We start from the raw sequence: 23,130 nt of genomic DNA, 5'->3' as shown, positions 1-23,130 counted from the left end.
GGTGGGGGGCTAGACTGCGATATCGACGCTAAAATCGGTAAGTCTAGGATTTTTTACATGTAAAATTTCCCCGATCTGCCGATGGATCACTAAACATCGATGGCCACCGTATCCTCAGAACGGGGAATCGGGGGCAGTAGATGAATAAGTCTCTCTAAAAAAAAATTTAACTCAACAGGTCACATTTAACCAAGAATCATTTGTCTAATAAACATTCACTTTGCAGTGCTTAAAATGATATATGGGGAAAACAATCTCAGTCAGACAAAAACAGTAATTTGTTATTCATTGGACGTTTTCCTGTCAAGGGACCCTTCCACTAAAAAATAAGCCACTTAGTAAGCAAAGATACCATCATCTACAAGGTGATGTCTACTAGCTTTTTATCAGCAACAATTCAAAAAGCGTATCTGATAAACCCAACTCGCTGTATTTCCTGTAAGTAATACAAAGATATTTATAGACCTATAAGGAATTGCCATGTTACTGACTACAAGGTGCAAAGTGCATGTAATGTCCATGCCGCTTCTCTCCAGGACATCACATGATGTTATGAGCACTGGAGGACCATGGGCAAAATCTAACGTGAGTATACTGTGGTCCTATGGGGATCTATGCTGACATCCTCATTCTAAAATAAAAGAATGCACCAAACATCAAAAAGGAACTTCAGCATCATTCTGCATAATATAGGTACTGTAGTTCAGAAATAGACATGATACAAGGTTAAAATGAGAGCTTGGAATACAAAGTATTTATGTCAAGTGTGCTATTTGTTTGTCAACTATGTGTGATACAAAAACAATGTACATTTAGAAGTCCTATCAAATGAATGCTGACATAAAATGTCACACCAATATTGAATAATAAACTTTAGACACAACTTATAAACTAATGTTCACTAATGTGAGAGACCCTTATTAAGAGGGAGATGTATCAAACCTTGGAGAGAGAGAAAGTGGAAATAGATAAAGTACCTACCAATCAGCTAACTGGCATTTTTGATTGGATGCTATTTTATCTCTATCCACTTCATATCTCCCCTAAATACTATTGATGCTATGCCTGAAAATCTATGTTGCTGAAGTGGACAAATACTAAACTCCCTGCCATATCATAATGGTCCAGCAAATAATGCAGAGCATAATTACAGCCGATTGTAACTGTTGAAGACTAAAGGGCTAATTCATCAGAACTGGGTGAGAAGCAACAACAAAAAAAATCATCTTTGCAAGGGTACAAATGCATTTACTTTGCATGCAGGCTAAATACTGGCTGATTTTGCATGTAGCCCACAAATACTGGGCAGTTTTATTTTAGATTTAAGCTAGGACATGCCTCTCCGAAGTACACATTTAACACCAGCCCCACCTGCAGTGCAGCATGGATTTGACAAGGTGTAAAGATAATCCTTTTTTTTTTTCCTTATCATCCGACACTGAATCAGCCTGTGGTTGTTGTCACAGGTCACTGTCACATGAGGCTACTGAAAACTATTGCCAGCAGAAGCCATTGCTTGAGCTCTCTCACAAAGGTTTCCCAGTTTTCAGTGCGCATGTGGAACCTGCGAAGCAGTGAGAGCTGCCAGCCAGTATTCATGATAAATTAGGTGGAAAAAGATTTTCTATTATTGTGGCAGCAGCAACAGAAAAAATGTCTTACTGACCTGTCTTGACAAATAGGACAGCTGGGGGGGTGGCCTGAAGACATTTGTTAAAGTATGGCGTAACTAATTACTCACGTTTATCTTCAAAGATGTTTTTTGATTTCTTGTACACCTCAGAAGGGTCAAGTTTTGGGGAGTTTGATCTTGCAAGGTTTGGTGGAAACGGCAAAGGCTGTGGCACAGGTTCAGTTGTGCCAATTGCTTCAACACTGCCTGCAAGCTCCTGCTTATCCGTTTTCTGGAAAATAAAAGAATTACACCATTCACTTCAGTTCAGTGACTATGAGATTTCAATAAGCTTTAAGATTAAAAGTAGTGTATAATTAATATAGACAGACAGACACTAAACATGCTGGCACTAACTGTACATGGGATGCTAAACTAAGGTGCATATCCACTATCCGATTACACAGAGCGAGTGAACGATAACTACATCGTTATCGTTCAATCGCTCATTAATAGGGGAAAAATCGGGCAGCAAAATGTCGGCAACGACCAGCGATGCACGTTCACGCTGGTCGTTGCCAACATCGCTCATCGCCCGACCATGCTGGTCAACCTGATGATATCGTCAGGTTGACCATGTTCAAGATGAGGGAGGGTGCCTACACTGACCGATATACCGTTCAGTGTGAGCACTGTGCAGTGTAGTGAACGATATCGTTATCGTTCAGTCTTTTCACTGTCGGGTAGTGGATACCTGCGGTACTGATTGAGTCTTGTAATTTTATATATGCATATGCCAGCTTGTACATACCCAGAAGAACTGACAACCTATATTTATGATTTTTGGGGAATTATAAATTATCGGGGGAGAAAAAGGGAGGTAGCCCCGGGCATTATCACCCAAGGCTATTTAATTAGGCTCCCTAAAGAACGGGTTAACATGCGTTAACTCATGTTATCGGGCATTAACCCCCGGAAGTTGTGATAAGTTCACGGATTTGGGCGTTAAGTGGCTATTATCCCCCAGCACACTAATCAGGGATTTATTTTTGGGTCTCATAAGACCAGAAAACAAATCTACATTAAGTGGGACTAATTAAATAGCAATATCAACAACATGATAAAGTAACTAAATACATAAAAAAAAATCTAGACTTAACGTTGCATTTGATTGGCTGATTCCCCATACATGTATGGGGAATATGGAGAAATAAATTAATGAAGAAATAAATTAACAATTTAGTCATGATATTGGGAATGTTCAACTTGTTAACAACATCACCCATTTACAGTTATCCCCTTGAACTAAACTTGCTATTAAACCTGTATGTGCAGGGGCACCTGTCTGGTGAACTACCCACTGCATTGCTAGGTGTGCAGACTGAGACAGAGGGCATTGAGACATAAGGAAGGGGCAAGACAAGGAGGGGACAAGGCCAAGCATTGAAAAGAACTGACCCTGATTATCCATCCAAAGTGCCTCTCCTACCTCCCATTCACCATTCACTGCTGCACGCACCTGCAAACTACCTGATGATCTGGGAAATTCAGTCCCAATCGTCACAGCAGCAAGCGGGACAGATCTCGCAATTAGAGGATGTCCCGCTGAAATTGGGATGGTTCAGAGGTATGCCCATTAAGTCTCATGTGAATTGAAGAGGACTTAATTAGGTAGGTGTCTGATAATATGCATATATACTTCCCCAGAGATGGGCTGGTTTACTATATGTATAATACCGTTGATGTACAGGATACATATAAAATTAAAATGAAATACACTGATTTTCGGCATGTTTCATCACATATGAAATCTGAAACAGGAAAACCGTTCCATGTTTTTAATATGCTATGAGGCCAGAGTTTACTGATTTCAACCATTATTGTATTATTATACACATAAAAGCATTGCTACAACATGACTTAGGTTATTTTGGTACACTACAAACTCAGCAATATACTGTATCTTAATTCTTTGACATTGCGGCTTATCTGACTTCAGCAAAAATACCCAACAGGAAAAATACTCTTCTTTTTGCTTAAGGGCTGGAACTGAGAGAGAAATACATTATTTCCTCAACAATTTATGTCAGCGACTTGCTAACCGAAATAGGATAAGATGACAGTACATTACAGGAAGGCTGTACCTCGTAATCCCTTTGATGAATACTCACCACTTTTGCTACTTTGATTGGTGATGGAGGACCTGCAAATAGAAAAGAACATTTAAACCACAGCATCAGAAGGGGGAGGTGTTATGTTATCAGAGATACAATAACTGTGCATAGCTATACTACTGTCATTGTGAGTCTGCATATATCCAGCCACCTTAATATAGCTTAATTGTCTGCCTGATGGATGTGCCAGATATGGGTAACAAATCAATTTGGCTGAGATACCACTGATTGCATTCCAAGAATATTTATTCACTTACAGCAAACCAGAAAATTTTTTTCATGTACAGTAGATGGAGAACACCTAGTACTATTTTTATTCATGTAGTTGTATAAAGCCTTACATATGGCCTAATAGAACAGGCAACGTAATATATATTTATATTCTGCTAAAATAGTATAGTAAAACATATGAATATACTCAGTTACAAAGATAAGTAAAGGCCCCAATGAATTGCTAAAATTAAGATTTACAGATAAACATTAAACCCCCAATACATAACATATGAAGCCTTGTACTGTAATTTACTGATGAGGCTGATACAAATTTCTGATCTCTACAGAGACTGCAGAAAAGACTGTGGACATTAATGGGTATTATAAAAGGTGCTATAGTCTAATAATTGTATTTGCTTAATTATGCAGAGAGCACTATGGTATATAAGTGGGACATCTGCATTTATTGCCCCATGCGGAATATTTTCATGTAGGGATGATCACTGCATCCCTTTGACCTAGTCATGCCCCTAATTAGCATATATCAACCTCCCAATCATGAAACCTGCATACAGGCACTAGACCATGCAATCATGATGTAGAATTAGAAGATGACCATCACATAAGAATAAGACTGACTTATTCTGCCTCTACTTCTTACCCTTACTGGTCAAATTTGAGGCTGACTTTCAAAAAATGGTAATCCTTAAGGCTGTCCTGGCTAGGGAGAATCAAAACTATAAAAATGAATATACAGATGTGTCCTCATACTCTCTAGCTGTAGTTGCTCCACACAGACCCGACACGCCAGGATCCCATGTGACTCTGCTAGTGCCGGAGTTTACTTTTGAGTCTTTATCGCCTGAAAATGTGTCTTAGCGGCAATGCAACTAGGATGCACCAGCAGACTGTGCTGATTAATCTGATATGTGACACTTGTGTATGTGTGTGAGACTGAACCTATATACAAAATGCTACAATCATGGGCTTAACTACCATAGGTGCAAGGGGTGCAGCTGCCATGGGCCCAGAGCTAAGGGGGGGCCATTTTCCTTGTCAAAGTTACATGTGTTATATATATTTTTCACCATTGGGTGGTACATAGGGGCCTTTACAAAATGTAGCTATGGGGCCTTCAAATACCTAGTTACAACCCTGGCTACGATGTTGAGGTCGCAGCTTTTTTAATTTCAAGTTCCATTGTGCTTCATATTCAGACTCATTCGCACAAAGATGTCAAAGTGTCCAATATTAAATTAATCAGCACAGTTTGCAGAGTAGCGCATGACCTGGCGGCTCACTCACACAAGGTAAGTTGCGCTGCGTACGTACTGAGGCTAGATGTATGAGGACACATCTGTAGTTTTGAAACTAAATGCTTAGAGGGATCTTTTGATTCAAACTGGAGAGAGTGACCATTGAGGGGAGCTACGGCATGGCAGCGTAAGAATAAACTGCCTCAGCTGGAGATTCATCTAAATAGAATGAGAGGGAAGATTGAAAGTGCTCTGGAGATCCACAAAGGGTTGATCACTACTGCAATCCACCAGTTGGCTGAGATGGAGCACATCAACAGGAGACCAGGCAGTAAGAGGAGGGAGATTCAAGGTTAAGCACTAGGGGAATCAAAGGGGATGCCCCAGCAGCAAATAGGGGTGTCAGGACTGTGACTCTCAGTACGTAAAGATAAACTACATTTGCCAAAGTTCCATTGTGGTCGTTGGAGGAGCTATCCTGGTTGCTGGCGTTCCCCACATACAGGTGATCGAGAGTTAAAATGATCATCTGTCTCAAAGGTGTTGTCAGGTTGTGGGATTTACAGTTATTGTCGCCGAACCCTTCGTGCATTGCGGGGCTCAACCCCGCTCCTGATCCCCGTCACGCCGCAGGGCTCAACCCTGCTCCGGACCCCCACTACATCGCGGGGCTCAACCCCGCTTCGGATCCTCGTCACGCTGCAGGGCTCAATCCTGCACCGGATCTTCACCACATCGCAGGGCTCAACCCTGTCCCGGATCTTCACTACATCACAGGCCTCAACCCTGCTCCGGATCTTTACTACATCACAGGGCTCAAACCTGTCTCAGATTCTCACCACGTCTCAGGGCTCAACCCTGTTCCGGATCTTCAAAACTTTGCAGGGCTCAATCCTAGTAAAGTTGTTTATACCATCTTGAGGTCTTAGTCTCATGTTGGACCACATTAGTATCAGAGACTTTAGTATCAGAGACTTTATTTACATATGGGGGTTTACTCCTATATTGACTACTGCATATCTGAACTTCTGTGTTGTTGAGACATTATGTGAAACGTTGCTATATATTTTGCCTGTGAATAAATTCTATTTACTTTTATTCCATGTTACTGAGATTCCATGAACAGGTCATTCCTAAAACCACCTCAGTTTATAGTGTCCAGTAGACCGGACTCCTTCCAGGAGTCTTAAGTGTCGGCAGCCGTGACAAGGGGGATATGTGTACATTTTTTCCAGTAGAGTAATGTCATGACAAGTGTGAGATGTTGGGTTTTGGGAGATTTGGTCAATCACATGAAGATTAAGGAGGGGACCCTCCTACAGATTGTCCTTCAATTAGTGGCCACTGTTTGAAGGCTGGCATCAGAGACAGTTCAATAATATGCAAGAAGTATACAGCTCAATAGTAGCTCAAGAAGTGAGAAAGCTGAAGACCTCCCACTGAGCAACTCTTAATTAGCATGCCTTGTCGAAGTTTTGGTCTCCGTTTACCCCAACAAATTTCCAAGCCATCCCTTGCAATTTCTTAAAAAGGAATTCGGGATTGAAATGGGAAAAGTCTGAAATAGGTACAATGCGACTGATGCATTTTTGTCTGACGCTTGCAGAGTCTCATGTGACCCGGTGCACAGAAAGAGGGTTTTTAGCGCTACTGCATGAAAGATGTATAAGGACACCTCTGTATATCAGCTCTGCTTAGAGGGTTTGTCCAATTCGCCCCCAGTGTAAACTCTGGCCTGAAACAGGGAGCTGAACACAACACTGAGTAATGAGAAGTGGTCACAGATATTTCAATACATGCATGCTAGCTTTTCCTCTACACTGTAAAGGAAATACAATATAAGATACTCTTATGGTGGTACTGGTGACCTGCTCTCCTTAAGAAAATGTCTCCAAATCATTCAGACATCTGTTGGCGATGTGGTCAGACACATGGTTACACATCTGGTGGCATTGCTCCATGTTGGTGGGCTTCTGGCAATCAGTTAGGAGATTTTCAGAACTTATCACTGGGTCCCTACTTCCCTTCAGCCCTGAGTTCTGTCTCTTTAATCTTTACCCCTCTCACAGTACAATAAGTCTTTATGTAGACACCGCCAGATCAGTCAGGGCTCCGCCATCAGGGGAAGACTGCCAGGACTGGGGGGGGGGGGGTGATTGGCTGCCTAGCTGGCCAGTCCCAGGCCCCACAATTTCTGACAGCAGTCCTGAGATCAGTCATCCCCTGCGTATGGAGATCCCCCTCCACGCCTTCTGTCTCTCAGTGGTTCCAAAGCATTGAACTTTATAAGGAGATGTAAGATTTCACTTCCTCGATTTTGCTAAAAAACCCCTCAGAGTTTACTTCCACATGGTATGACTGGTTGAGGTTGAGAGTCCAGAGACTATAAATCTCACTGTATGCTTCTCCTAATGGCTGTTCCTTTCAGTGCTTTTAGCTCCCGTACAGCTCTCCACTCCAGTTTTCTCTGCCTGGTTCCTGACTACAGATCCCCTTGCCTTTCATCCGTGATTTTCCTTTGATCTGGCAGTTTGCCTCACTGATCTGCAGTAGTTGCTTATTCTCCCCTCGACAAAGACCCCTTCCTTCTCGCCCCCCCCTCGCCTTAACCTGTTCAACATGCTTTTGCTCTGTTCGCTTCCTTCCCCTTTGTTTTTTGTTTCAAAATACGTGCATATCCTATTTTTAACAATTGCTCACAGCACCGCTTTTTTATATCATTTACTTTTTTTGTCACACTCTGCTAACCTTGGAGATTGTCAGTACTATGTATTGTTGTAATTGGTTTATTTCTCCTATATTTTTACATTTTACCTAATTGGATTGTTATTGTTAATTGCTGTTTGGCTTAATAAACACAGATTGCATAAAAAAGACAAAGACCGTCATGAAGGTTTTGGGATGGGATAAGAAAGCATTTGGAAAACATGGTTCTCCGCAGAGTTAAGCTTTAAGAGAATCAGTAAATATTAAAGTCTTCCCCTAAATATTTGCATTAGAAAAAGTACAGAGAAAAAAAAATGGCTATTAATTTCTTAAATTTGCATTGTATTGGTACAGTAGTCATTCCATTTAGCAGAACAGAATCGCATATCTTCACTTTGTAACATTATTTTGGTTTCCCAAAAAGAATGATTCACTATGGACATATATTAGGAAAAAGATTAAAGTAAATGACAGCAACACACCAAGATATAGAAAATAGTGTTTCTTAGACAAGTATACCTACATCTATTTATCTATCTATTCCTATCTATATAGTATATGTACAAAAAAAATAATTAAAGATACAAAAAAAATTCAAATAAACCCAAGATGAAAAACAATCACCAAATTAACAAACTTTGCTGTGAAATAATCCACAAATTTGACTAAATTAATATTGCTTTGAAGAATAAAATAAATAAATAACACATGCATGATGAATTCCATGTGTACTCTGTGGCATAGTGGATGCCTCATGAAGATGTAATGGTAAATGACCCTAATACTAGGCCAATTCCTCAAAAAACACATATGAACACCGTTTTTTCCAACAGGAAACTTATTGCAGTCAATTTTAATAAATTGGTAACTAAACGCAATACAGGATTACAATTACATTTAACTTAACAGTCATTAATTATATTTTCAATTGCAACAGCGCCAAAAAGGTTAGAAAAACAAAAAGGAGATTAGGCTATGTAACATGGCAGCCTCTCTTAATCCCAGCATTACCATTTTTTTTTCCTAGTTGGAGACGCGAAGTCAATGAATGTAACACATGAATGAGCCTTGATAAGGCCACTCGGATTCAATCACTGGGAATAAAACAGCTCTTAAAAGGGCACCGTCTGGGCCATTACAGAAGACAGAGACAATCTTTAACTGGCAGCTATCAGGAACCACATTATGTGCAACTATAAGATAATTAGGATGGAATGGAAATGGAGTAAATGTAATTGCTATTAACTATGTCCATGCTGAAACAACAAGAATTTATCTGCACATCTAATGCACATATGTGGTTCCCCATTGCTTATAAGTAGTAAAAGAAAATCAGAAGCTCATTTATATTCTGAATGCTGACATTTGTTTGCTGATGGCAAGCTTTCATAGTGTATCTGAGGCACTCCATTATCCTGGAATTAAAAGCCACTGGTAATTTAGCTAATGATGGAGCCATTGCTTTAATGGCCATCTCTAATCAACCTGGTACAATTCGTTGCAGTCATAGAGTCGGAAATAAAGCCACTGTGTACAACATAGCCGCCAATTGTCCCCAATTTTTAGATTTGTCCAGGGAAATGTACTGGAAATGACCCAGGTTTTCAACTGCGTGGTACAATTTCCTAGTCTGTTCACTGAATGCAATTCTCACTGTAGATTCATATTCTCTTGGCTTTATATATTGACATCTATTTAATTAGTGCTTAAAATTCCCCCTCCGCCCCCCAAAAAACTGACATTTGACATTCTAATGACCTTCAGTAAGTAAAAAGTGATGGAGACTGTAGTGTACTGAGGACGATTAAGATTTAAACACAGTTCATGTAAATAATTTTAAAAACATAAATTATCTGAGAATGCTGGCAAATATGATTCAGTACTTCAACGTGTGTGTGTGTGTGTGTGTGTGTGTGTATTGAAAGTAAAATTAATAACTGTTAAGTATATAAGGTGTGTGATAGGCTATCTGCACACATCACTCGTTGCGGTCATGGGTAAAAGGGGCGATTTATCCGAGTTGCAAAAAGGGATGATTATTGGCTTTGGGGCCAAGGGTGGCAGTATTTCTGAAAACAGCGCAGTTTGTGAACTGTTCGCTCGCCGCTGTGGTGAAGGTGAATCATGACTAAACAAATGGCACCATTAGGAATAACTGACGTGGAAACTGCGGAGCTCCACGAGCCATTCATGTGAGAGGTAAACGTCGGCTACGGAGTGCATGAGGGCCGACTGACACGCTACAGTGGAGCAGCTCACCGTCAAAATTAACCTGGGGGTCACCAGACATGTCTAAAAAGTTCAGTTCAGCTAAACCTGCTGCGTATGGGGCTCCGAAGCAAACAGATGGTCACTGCACCTATGCTAACAAAGATGCATCGGCGGAAAAGGCTTCAATTTTCAGGTCTGTATCGGATTTGGACCTCCGCTGATTGGCAAAGGGTTACCTTCACAAATGAGTCACATTTTCTTCTTCATCGAACGGATGGACGTTGGCGTGTCAGGCAAGAAACATTGGAGAACAAACACCCTGCAACCATTGCTGGAAGAACAAAAGCTGGTGGTGGCAGCGTTATGGTCCGGGGGATGTTTTCATGGCATTCTCTGGGCCCACTCATCCATGTGGAAAGCAACCTCAACTGATTTAGTTATGAATCCATCCTTGCAGAGCACATACACCCATACATGCTGATTGTCTTCCCTGAGGCGGATGGGATCTTCCAGCAAGACAATGCGAAATGTCACACGGCTACAAATGTCAGACAGTGGTTGGACATGCACGACCAAGACTCCAAGTAATTCCCCAAACTTGAACCCAATTGAGCATCTGTAGGACCACCTCGATCGCTGTGTTCACTCTATGGATACTCCACCACGCACCTTCCAGCAGCTGTGGGATGCACTGCAGTCAGCATGGCTCCAGATACCTGTGCCAACCTACCAGCACCTTACTGAGTCACTCCCAGCCCGTCTAGCTGCTGTCCATGCTGCACACGGTGGTTACTCTGGTAACTGGTGGTCATAATAATGTGACTCGACTGTGTACTGTATAATATATATATATATTAGGGATGTGCAGGCTCGGATAGGTTCGAGTTTGCACGTGGAGTTCGGATTTTTCCCTCCAAAAAAACGGAACTCAGAACGAGGCAAAACGTCATCTTACATGGACGAACATTATCATTCCTGGACAAAAGACCAGGAATGATGATGTTCGTCCATGTAAGATGACGTTTTGCCTCGTTCTGAGTTCCGTTTTTTTGGAGGGAAAAATCCGAACTCCACGTGCAAACTCGAACCTATCCGAGCCTGCACATCCCTAATATATATATATATATATATATATATATATATATATATATATATATATATATAAATATCCTAGTGTCCAAAGCAATGGAACAGGTGGCACTCCAAGAGAATTTCATGTAAATATAAGTGGTTTATTGACCAACGTTGGGCCTTGAAACGTTGGTCAATAAACCACTTGCATTTACATGAAAAGGTAGGGGAGTGCCTCATGTTCCACTGTTTTGGACACTTGAATATTTATTTATGCGATTACAAGGAAGGCACCCTGGCACTACTACCTTTTGTTCCAAGAGTGCCCTTCTACATACATACAGTATAGATATACTCATATATTCACACTATATATCATTATATATCCTGTCTGTCACCTAAATGGAGGACAGCAGTACGTTAGCGGACATCAGGACTCCTCTATCTGCTACTCAGTCACTTCTTTCAGTCATTTTGCTGCTGCATTCACTTTGCAGCTATACTTTGTGCACAGAAGGCAAATAAATGGGCATCAGCTTTGGAGTATGCAAATACTGTAATTTACAAATACCTGTACACATTTATTAACGTAAAAAAAAAAAAAGCACAGCTGATAATATACTGTATGATAATAAACTGCATACATGTTGTAGAAATGGAAATAAGGTTCAACTCATCTGTGCTACTGACCTCCCCGTAAGACGAGTAATGGCACCTCGGCTCCCACCGGGAACTGCTTTAGGACTTCCACGACCTGTATGTGTGTTAGGTTTTGCACATTCTGATGATAGATTTCTTTAATTACGTCTCCTTTCTGGAGTCCAGGGCACCACTGGCTGTCTAAGATCATTTTAACCTTTTGGCCCATAGCACTGTCAGCAATAGCAAATCCAAAACCTTTAGGCCCTTTCAATAAAGGAATAGTTACAAGTTCAGGCTGTGAGTTTCCAGATGACATAGATGTCCGTTGATCTTGCAGATCCAGTGATGGACCATTCAATCGTCCATTGACTAACACATGGCCTGGTTTTCCATTCTGGTCCAGAATTACCATTCCAGATTTTAAGTCTTGACTTCCCATGTTTTCTCCTTGTGTAATCATCTGCCCATTGATAACTGGTGGTGTAGTATTAACTATATCAGCTACAGGATCATCACTATCTTCAGGTAGAGGGTAGCCACGACAAAGGGTCATATTTACATACTGGTTTATTGGAATCAGCTGGAACATTTGGACAACTTCTGCATGTGTGTGACCGAGAACACAGGTTCCATTTATGTCTACAATCACATCACCTGGGAAAAATACACAAATTTATGTCATTCAAGCTAAACAAAAATTACAATGCAAATACTATAATATCTAATATTATTGTTTTATCACTAACGGAAATTTAAATATTTACAAACTAAAAAGTAGAGTTTAATGACAAATTTTAACAATTGCTCAACAGATCTTTTAAAATTACACCACTGATGTAATTGCACAATGAATACACAGCAGCTTTCTCAAGTTTGCAGCATCATGCAGTTTCATATTGTTGATGCTGAATTAACCCAATAGTTGGAATGGGTTCAAATAGCCTACAGAGAGCTCATTACACAGGACAAGACTGAGGCCAAGGTATAAATAATACCTATCCAAAAGAAACATGTTCAACACTTCAGCTATATGTGTAGGTAGTTGAGGGACCAGGAAAAAAAATATTAAATTTTAAAGAAATATATGTTCAAATAAAGTTTTTTTTTTAAAATAGCGTTTTGGAAGCATTGTTTATTAGAAAGAATCTAATTGATGGGTGGTCTTCAAAGTCTAGAAGAAAAAGTGTTCTTACTGCAGAACTATGGCAACAGAACAAAAAGCATTTGTGACTTTAAAACATTTTTACGCTATACTAGATAATTTGCATGCAAGTTTCGGTACTCTGGAAAATGGTCTGCCTAGAGTGCACAGCTTGGAATTCAGTGTTCCATGAAACCAGACTCTCACTAAATGCCAATTTATATTTACCATTTTAAACATTTCTATAAGGAAACACATTCCTCTGCTGATTGCAGAGTTGCCTGTTAATTTATTACAGTTAACAGTGGCAAATAGTTTCTTGTGAAGACTTTATTTCAGAATCTTAATAGCGGAGCGTATGTTTTCACATGGATGCAGCTAATTTCCTGAGCTGCAGTAATTACTTTAACTCTTTAACTGCAATGGTTTGTAGAAAGGGAACTGCTGTGGATCACCTCTGAATAACAATGCATGATTGTGTATCACACTGCTGGGGGACAAAAATCTGTTTCATTGATACTGTTAAAACTTGGAGCAATTAGTTAAAGACAGATAATCGGGTGATTTGTTTAAAAAAAATAATAAAAATAAATTGACTTCCAAGCAAAAAATCATAAATCCTAATATATCAAAGTGGTTTTAACCTTTATCAAATAAAACCATAAACGCAGTATATAAAATGCAAATAAGCAATACCAGATCCAAAAGTCAATGAAAAACTTGTGTCAAAATCCATGAGCAGGACCCTCTCATGCCTGCAACACATTATGACTAATGTATTCACCTCTCAGTGCTGTAGTACTGATAGCACTGACTACCCAGCATCCACTAAAATCAGCACTATTGATGCACCAGTATGTCAGAATCTGGTAAAAATAGGGATGGCCATCGGTGGAGTGTCCATTGATGGGAACATCAGTGATTTCCATCAATGCACTCCTCGATGGCCACTGCTGCTGGAGGATGCCGGGTTGCGAGCCACACAAAAATGGGGGTGGGCTTAGTGGCCGTCGGGGGCGGGGCGGGGCTAAGCTCCGTCCTGTAATGAGAAAAAAAAAAAATCGGCTCCCAGTCATCCATCAATGGCATAACTAGTTGACATCGTCCAGCCACCATCAATGTTTTGGAAGCATTGATGGTCAATGGCCATCCCTAGGAAAAAGCATCATTATGGTGGCGACAGAATCTGTGGGGTCTAAGACTGGCTGTGTCGGTTAAATGCCAGAGTAGATATTTAAATTGAAAAATAAAATGCCTGGAGCTCTTGCTTATTGTCAGAAAATCATTCAAGATACATGTTGGCAATATACATAGTAATAAAACTATTATAAAGATTATATTTGTTCTTTAGTTACTGGCTATCCTTAACATGGGTAGAAATACAGGAGATATGTGATTCCAAGTGTCAGCCCTAAAGGGGGCACACTGACCTCCTCCATTGCTCCAGGTTCTGCTTTTATGCACCCCAGAGCAGAAATAAAGCAGGCAGCCCAGGGAGGATGAACCATGGTCCTCCCTCTCCAAGGGTCCTCACCCCGGTCTCTAGGGACTGATCTCCGGCAAGGAAACCACACCAATGTACATAAAAGGGTCAGGACAGAGGACCTGATTCAGACCCACTCGCTAGGAAGCGTTAACACGCTTTTTCATTGTGCGCATGCATCGCAGTGCACGAACCAGTGCGAGCGATCGGGAAGCGTGTGCTCGCTGCGCATAGACTGCCCTGTAAAATGAATGACAGGAGAGGCAGCTTGTGGGTGGTGACAGGGGCAGGCCACTAGAATCGGGGGAGTGGAGGTGTGAATGAAGGCGTGCCTGAGCGTCTTAACGCCGTTTCAGAGGCGTGCATAATTAACAGGCAGCGTCATAGTACACATCACCTGGTTGTATTTCAGACAGAAGTGCTCGCAGTGCTTGCGGTTGAGTATAGTCAACCACAAGTGCTGCATTCGCTTCCGAAGGTACTCGATGTACGGACAGTTGCATACACTTCCTGGAGATGACATGCGCAAGTGGGCATCTTTAGACTGGCTGGTGGGCGTCTACATACACAAAGCAATCACACACGAAGACATAGTGGGCGTGCTAATGCCTTGCCGTGCGATCGCCTGCCTTCCCGAAGTTGCATACGCATCAAGCGAGCGAACGCATCTGGCGAGCGGGTCTGAATGAGGTCCAGAGTGCATAGCGTAGCCCCTCCTTCCTTTGTTGGTTCTTCCTCTCACACGCAGGACCTGCTGCCTTTGCTGTTGCAGGAGCAACGGAAGACCATGATCACAAACATATAGTGTTTGTGTGTTGAGGTGTTGGTAGTTAATTGGGGGAGAGAGTGTGTCTGGGTGTTGGTAGTGAATGCAGGGGTCGAGACTGTGTGTTTGGGCGCTGCTAGGGTGTTAGTAGTGAAAGCAGGGTTGGAGAGAGTGTGTTTGGGTGCTGCTAGGGTGTTAGTAGTGAATGCAGGGCGTGAGAATCTGTGTCTGGGTTCTGTTAGGGTGTTAGTAGTGAATACAGGAGGAGAATGAGTGTGTGTCTGGGTGCTGCTGAGGTGTTGGAAGTAAATGTGGAGGGGGGAGGGTGGTGAGACGGTGTTCCTGGGTGCTGTTGTAGTGCTGGCAGTGAATGCAGTGGGAGGCGTGTGTATGACTTGGTGTTGCTGGGGAGCTGAAAGTGAATGCAGAGGGGAAGAGTGAGAGACTGTGGGTGCTGCTAAGGTGTTGGAAGTGAATGCAGGGGAGGAGAGTTTGTGATTGGGTGCTGCTGGGGTGTTGGTAATGAATGTGGTTTAGGGGAAGTGTGTATGAGACTGTTGGTAGTGAATGTGTTTGAAAATGACAGATGCTGATTGATACTTTATCTCTTTCCACTTTATCGCTCTCCAACGTTTGATACATCTCCCGTATGATAAGCACTGAATAGTGTTAATAGGCCCCCATCCATATCACTAGGGAAGTAGGCAGGATCCGGGATGGTAGCCTCTTCGCCCGGAAAAGCTCCCTGAAAATCAAGAGTCTCCCGGATATTCCAGGATAGTAGGTAAATATGCAGTAATAGAAGAATAATCTATAAAACGGAATTGTCACATTGGGGTTCTCTAAACCCGCTTACCTCACCCGGCGCTGTTTCTACTCCAAATGGCATTTACCCACAGCCCAGATTCCACATGTCCTTTCAAACATGAATCCCAGGTGACAGCATTCTCAGGGCATCATGAGCGCAGAATTATTGATTCTCATCACATGACCCTCCTGCTCCTATTCCTAAACATGGAGATTCCACATGATCTTCCCGGCCAATCCTCGTTCTGATCGCACTATTTAAGTTCCACAAGTTCACTAGCACATTGCCAGTACCACTTGTCTCATCATTAGTTCCTGGTCCTGGGTTTGCAGTTCCACCTGCTGACTTCCTTCTGCCTGTCACTCGCTGAGTGCAACCAGCGTTCCCGATTCCTAACTGCACTTTGCTAGTGCTCTCCTGTGGTGTGCAGCCTTCTATACAACAGTATGCTCCTGTCTGCATTCCTTCAAAGACCTGCTCGAAGCCATATTCATTACAGCCTATATCTATATCCTGTAAACATCTTGCTCCTATACCTGCAGATTGCATGGTTCTCTGTGCGCACTCTCCTAAGTATATTCCTGCAAACAGCTACTTTCATGAGCTAACCAGTGCATCTTCCAAACATCATTTCAGTGTGCTGATTACTTCAGCTAAATTCCAGCTGGCTGAATCATCTCAGCACCTGTGCTGTATACCAACATCCAGCTTCCATTACAGATCTTACATGCAGAGGGCGCATGTAATAGTGTGTATCCTGTTCTTCATGAACTATCATACAGTTCTTAAAGCACCACTCACCTTCAAGTGTTCTAGTTGTGGGCAGTGTGCAGCCACAGTCAGACTGTCCACCAGTGCATCTACCTAGGTTTAATCGGTCCTGCCATTATTTCCGTGAGCTCTAACCAATGAATACAAGCATCAGCCATGCACCTAGTTTTACACACTCCAGTTCTCACCAACTTGTCCCAGAGGTTCCAGTTCTGTGCCCACACCAAATACAGATCTGACAGTTAGACAATGCCAAAACCATACATTAAATATACAAAATATGATAAAGGTATACAGCCAGACATACATCTATCCAAAGCTAGCACATAAGCACAAGAGTGCCCATGCAGCACCAAAGCAACAAGAGAGCAAGGATGTTCAGTTACGATAAATGTTGAAGAATAATTATGGTTGACAGCAGATGACTGTTCTAAGATTTCTACAGTGACTGGTTCATGTATTATGTCTCCATCACACACACACTGTCTTTCACTGTTCCAACATTAGCACTCCATTGATGCTGGTCAACAAAGCCTGAGTTACTAACGACAGCTGATAATGCTTCGGCTTTACAGTAGCCACAAACACTATCCCCAATGGTTATTCTATTGCCTTATGTCACAAGCGTACCCCCCGAACCTCTTCAATTGTAAGCTCATTGCGACAGGGCTATCTTTGCTGTTCATTCCAGGTTACAATATGTAATTTATTTATGTTATGATGCCATAATGAACAGCACTGCATAATATATCAGCCCCTTATAAATAAAATATAATAATAATTAATAACTAGTGAAAAATAATAATAATAAATAATACCTGGAGCAATTTTGCCATCTAGTGCAGCTGGACCATCTTTCAGAACATTTTTCACTTGCAAGAACTCGTCTGGCCTGTCTCCCCCAATAATGGTAAATCCAAAACCCATAGAGCTCTTCTTGAGTGATGTGCGCAGTAGTGCGCCCTTTAACAGCGCTGGATCCCTGGTAAATGGCGACTTGTCAGACTCTGAAGTGGGTGCAAAAAAACCCAGTGAAGGTAAAGAAAAAGAAAAAGTTGGGTTAAAAAAAAAGAAAAATGTAATGCCAATAAACATATAAATACTACAAAAGAATAATGAGCAACACACCTGGAATTAATGCTCCCTCAGATGGAGGCAGGCTCAGATAACCAAGCTGTTTCTTCCTTTTGGCTTCTAGAACAGGATTTTCAAACTGGGTTTTCTGATTTATGTGACTTGGAAAAAAAAAGAAGAAAAAGACATTAGTAGAAAAAGATGCAATGAGCCAGATACAAATAAAACGATATAGGCCCCATATTTTACAGCAAGAAGACTACTTACAACCCAGCCATGTTAGACTGATCTTCAAAAGGGCAGTGGTTACAATTAATAGAGAAATGTGCTTCTAATTTTAAATACATTTGCATCTTAAACAAAGATGAACAAGTATGTTTGTGCAGCCCTATCTTCCTGTGTGCTACTACTTTCCATATTTGACTATATCCGTCCAGGGACTTAATTATAGTTTGTCTGCACCATATAAAATGTGTCTAGCAATGGATCTGTGCACTGTGAATGCACACAACCTGCACCAATATTTGGATTTGCATATCTTACACTTGTGCTTGAAGGGGTACACCAGGGGCATCCTGGGCAAATTCTGAGCTGCAGGGTAGCAAAGACACAAGTCAAAGGCAAAAAAGCATAACCCCCTGTACCCCCGGGAGAGTAGGAACTTCTCCCGCATTCCTGCCCACTTCCTAGTGAAGTGGGCAGAATTTTCACGGAGATCGGGAGTCCCCGAGTAGGGGGCGGGGCTTGACGTGATTCTATAAAAATTGCATCATTTGGCCCTGCCCTCTATTTAAATATGCTCTATTCAAGGTAATTTGCCACGAGGGGGCAGGGCTTAAAAAATGCAAAACATCAGGCCCCACCCCCAGTCGCCGCCCATCTGCTTCTCCTCCCTGGGCTTCTCCCAGGGAGGAACAATGAAAAGTAGGCATGTTTTATATCCCAACCTAAATCAGGCCTTATATCTGCAAATCAGTTTTGCTATCCATGACTCATTATTAAATAATACAGATGTGTCCTCATACGCCAAGCTCCAATACAGCAAGAGACGCGGTGCGGTGTAGTGTAGCTATTTTTCTTTATATTGTGCATCGTAGTCACAGCAGCGATACACCACTCAAAGTGTCCTAGAGGTGCTGGGCTGCCACTTTCTCTGTACAGAAATGAGTTTTAAACACGTACAAAATCGCAGATGAAGCGCAACAGAACCTGGTGTAAGAGAAAGCCGCGGGCCCTTCATTGTAGCGCTTCACTTACAGATTCAGACTCGCACACAGATGTACTAATGTTGCCTATCAAATGAATCAGTGAAGTCTAGCAAAGTGGTTTTGTCACATTTATATTGTTTAATTTGTGCGACTAAGATGCACATACGAGCAAAAGACATTCGGCGCAAGCCAAATCACACAGCACCTGTTGCACCAAGAGGTGTTATTTTACGCAATTGCGGCAACAGTGTATACGGACACATTTGTATATTGTACTTACTATTTATTATTTTAAGGTTAAGAAGGTTTAAGAAGACTTAAATGTGATAAGTTTGTAAAAAGTATGGAGTTGTACAAAAAACCCATAAAAATATGAGAATTGATTCGTGTTTTAGCATACAGGATCTAGAGAGGATTTGTCATCCAAATGAAGATGATCAGGTCATACAAATAAAGTTTACAATAAGCAGACATGCAACATTTTGTGTACATGGGAAGACGCAGATGGAAAAAAAGAAAATTTCTATTTGTTCTGTAATTACTGCACTGTTTTCCCGACATGTCAACAAGAACAGTAATTGAATCTAGCGTGCTCGGTGGCTCTGTTACACAGTGACGCTCACAGACTGCCTCTCACAAAGCTGTCACTATAACTCGCACTCTCAAATTAGGCCGACTCTCCAGATATTTCTGCAAGTGAATTACCACTGCAATTACACATTTAGCAGTTCTGTAGACTAATGTTCTATCCTTAATGAATATGAAGATAATTAACTGCCTTGTGAACACAGAACACCCATGCATAGGCAAACATGCATTCCATAAAAAGATATTACAAGTTCCAGTAATTCGAAATTTCAGCAAATAGAGATCTAGGGGGAAATGTAATAGCCTTCCAGAGTCTAGCGAGTCATTTTTTAAAAATCTTGTTCGTTTTTAGCGGCAATCATTATAAGGCAAGACGGGGTAATTGTTTTATGTAGGAGAAGTATGTACTTCATATTACTATGGCAGACACTGAGCTGACCAGTGTAGGTGTCAGCTCTGCCAAAAAAAAACAATCCATACAATGCACTGACCAATAGTAATTGGCTGTTTCAATGATGTATGCCAGCGCATTATGTACAATTACATACAATGCTGCTTTAAAATGTTAATGCAAATTGCTTCTGAAATCCAGGCATGTGTGGAACCAAACCCCCTAAATTTCCTCAGTACTCAACTACTGGAGTTTCCGTTTCTTTAGTACAGTATTTCTGGGACTCAGACAAACATTGAAAAGAAAAAATGAAAATACTCCAGATGGACAGGATTGGGTTTATCTGAAACACTTGTAACACAAAAGTGCTTTTCTAAGAAAACAGCACGGAAAGAACATCCCCCCATTAGACCGCCCACAAAACAAATAAAACAAAAGATGATGAATTTTTAAAGAGAGTAGAGAAACAATATAATACAGATGTGTCCCCATACATCATTGCTGTAGTTGCGCCAAACAACCCCTCGCGGCGAACCAGGTCTCTTGCAACTCTGCTAGCGTCAGGCATCTTTTATTATAAAAATGCCTCTTCGGCTCAATCTGATGCGATTAGGGCACACCAGTAAATTGCGCCGATTCATTTGATATGCGACACTTGGATATCGGTGTGCGACTGAGGCTCTGAATCTGTACACCAAGTGCTGCAATGTAGCAGCCACTTCTTACCTCCACGCCACGTTCCATTGTGCTTTGTATACGGACTCAGTCACACACAGATACACAAGTGTCGCATATCAAATTAATCAGCACAGTCTGCCGGTGCGTCCTAGTCGCATTGCAGCGAACGCATTTTCGGGAAAATAAAAAAGACGCCAGATGTTTGCAGAGTTGCACAGGAACTGGTGGCTCACTTGTGCCAGACAACTCGAGCCACATGGAGTATTGAGGCTAGATGTATAAGGACACATCTGTAGTTGCCATTATTAATTACCTTATTATAGCTTGCCTTATTTACATAGACACAATCAACCTATGAATCCATTTGGTCAGTGGCCAATTAACCTACCAGTTTTGCACTGTGGGAGGAAGCTACACAAACTCTACAAAGATAGGGACCTTGTCGGAATCAAACACAGGACCACATCCCTGTGGGCTGCAATGTTAACCACTGTGCCAACAAGTTTACTTATATATTTATTTCAAAATAAATAAAATGCATACTTTAAAGCAAGAGATGACACCAGAAATCTGCTAATTATATTCTGCAGTCTCCTGCTTTAAAACAGAACTAGCATGAGGGTCAATATCAGAGTATATTATTATTTGTTCTCAGTGCAATAAATTCTGCACATGTAATTCCCTTCCCAGGTGTCTGAAAAGCAGCAGGAAATTACAGCTTCTCACTGCGCTGTCTGCTCCGAAATCCTTCTCTCAGAGGTAGTTAAATATTCATACACAGACTGCAGAGACAACCCGATCAAACGCCTCAGCCAATTCAGTATTAGTCCAACAACCAAGCCACAGGCAATATCTATCAGAGGGCTGAATATTAAGCTTTTCGCTACAGTTTCATGTGCCATGCTACTTCATCTATCTGCAATTAAACCTTTGCATCCGCATTAGATTTAGGTGAGACTGTAGCAGTAGAAGATTGTACCAAATAAAAAAATAAAAAAGACCGTTATATGGGCCGTTTGGCCTTTTTTCTTCCACTTTAATGCTACAGTCTACATTTCAATTATGTAAATCATATTCTAAGTTTGTGATATGAGCTCGCTCCTTGAAGTGTTGATAATTAAACAACATGTGCTGCAATTGCTAAATTGAGATAATTTAAACATAAAGTGATAGGAAATTAGACCGCTGGAGTACTAAATATGATATCCCTTAATGGACTTGGTTGAATACTAGAAGCTTTCAAATATGACAGATTCCATTGTTATGTGAAACAACCAATATAAACCAGCAGATGGAGGAAAATCTATAGCACAAAAGTATAAATATATATTCTAATAACTATTGTCAATATGCACACATACTGTAGAAGCCTGCATGGTCAATTGAAGAGACCCGTTTTATCACCACCACAAACTACAAGCATTAATGATTAAAATATTTTAGTCACATCAAAATAATTACCACTGTACAACTCATACATACAAGAGAGCAACAAAGATGAAACACCTCACAGTTGTTTTTACACTACAGTACCTAAACAATGCATATTGCTTCTGTTTCATTCTTCCTCCAATACAAAATGTGGTTGTGTTAAAATCTGTTAATTAAGTCACTCAGTACCAACCCCTACATCCTGGCCCTCCATCAGTCAGAATACTGTCACAGCTGTACACAAATATGGAAAACAGACCAATTGATAATTTAGTACTGTGCCCACTTCCCCTTAGTAACATACGTCATTTCCAGGAAGCGTGTTAAACAATCGGTAACATCGAGTAACATCGGACCCATACGCAACACTTGCGGCTGACCATACCCTACCGCAAGCACTGCGAGTGCTGCTGTGTGTAATTCAGCCTTGTGACATGTACACCGATGATGCGCCTTAATTATGCACGCCCCTGAAACGGAGTTCAGACACGCGTTCGCACTACCACACCCCCGTTACCATCGACTACCCCGTCACCACCCACAAACGGCACGTCCTATCACTCATGCTCCTGATCGCAATGGACTAGTTCGCGTATTGCATCTTGTACGAATGCGCAGATTGCAAACATTGTCAGGCTGCATGCGAACACAATCTTGCGACCGGGTCTGAATCAGGCCCAAAGCACCAAGCAATAGTGTAGCAAGCAATGCTTTTATTCCGATGGTATTTAACGGCGGTGCTGAGCACAACACTTTTGAAATGGAAACAGGAAATTCTTCAACAGCCATTGCTGATACATTTTAACACTCCTGCCTAGAACTTGTATAACGAAATGCCTGCATTCCAACTACCTTACAGACTCTATCTATCTATCTATATATATATATATATTTATATTTATTAGG

At 41.3% G+C, this 23,130-nt stretch overlaps 1 protein-coding gene across 2 annotated transcripts in view; it reads right to left on the bottom strand.

Moving 5' to 3' along the window:
• Positions 1–23,130, bottom strand: part of MAGI3 (membrane associated guanylate kinase, WW and PDZ domain containing 3) — a 378,672-nt gene that overhangs the window by 94,472 nt on the left and 261,070 nt on the right. For both annotated transcript variants that reach the window (XM_088454430.1, XM_088454431.1), the window contains exons 8-12: positions 17,983–18,089; positions 17,673–17,861; positions 11,934–12,539; positions 3,784–3,815; positions 1,742–1,904 (exon numbers count right to left, since the gene is read on the bottom strand). In XM_088454430.1, the coding sequence (XP_088310556.1) occupies positions 1,742–1,904; positions 3,784–3,815; positions 11,934–12,539; positions 17,673–17,861; positions 17,983–18,089 (1,097 nt within the window). The remainder of the gene's footprint in view (positions 1–1,741; positions 1,905–3,783; positions 3,816–11,933; positions 12,540–17,672; positions 17,862–17,982; positions 18,090–23,130) is intronic.

This window comes from Taudactylus pleione, unplaced genomic scaffold (genome assembly GCF_031769625.1).
Source record: "Taudactylus pleione unplaced genomic scaffold, aTauple2 ptg000615l, whole genome shotgun sequence".
NCBI lineage: Eukaryota > Metazoa > Chordata > Amphibia > Anura > Myobatrachidae > Taudactylus > Taudactylus pleione.
The sequence above is the reverse complement of the archived record's forward strand: the minus strand, read 5'-3'. Positions and strand labels throughout refer to the sequence as shown.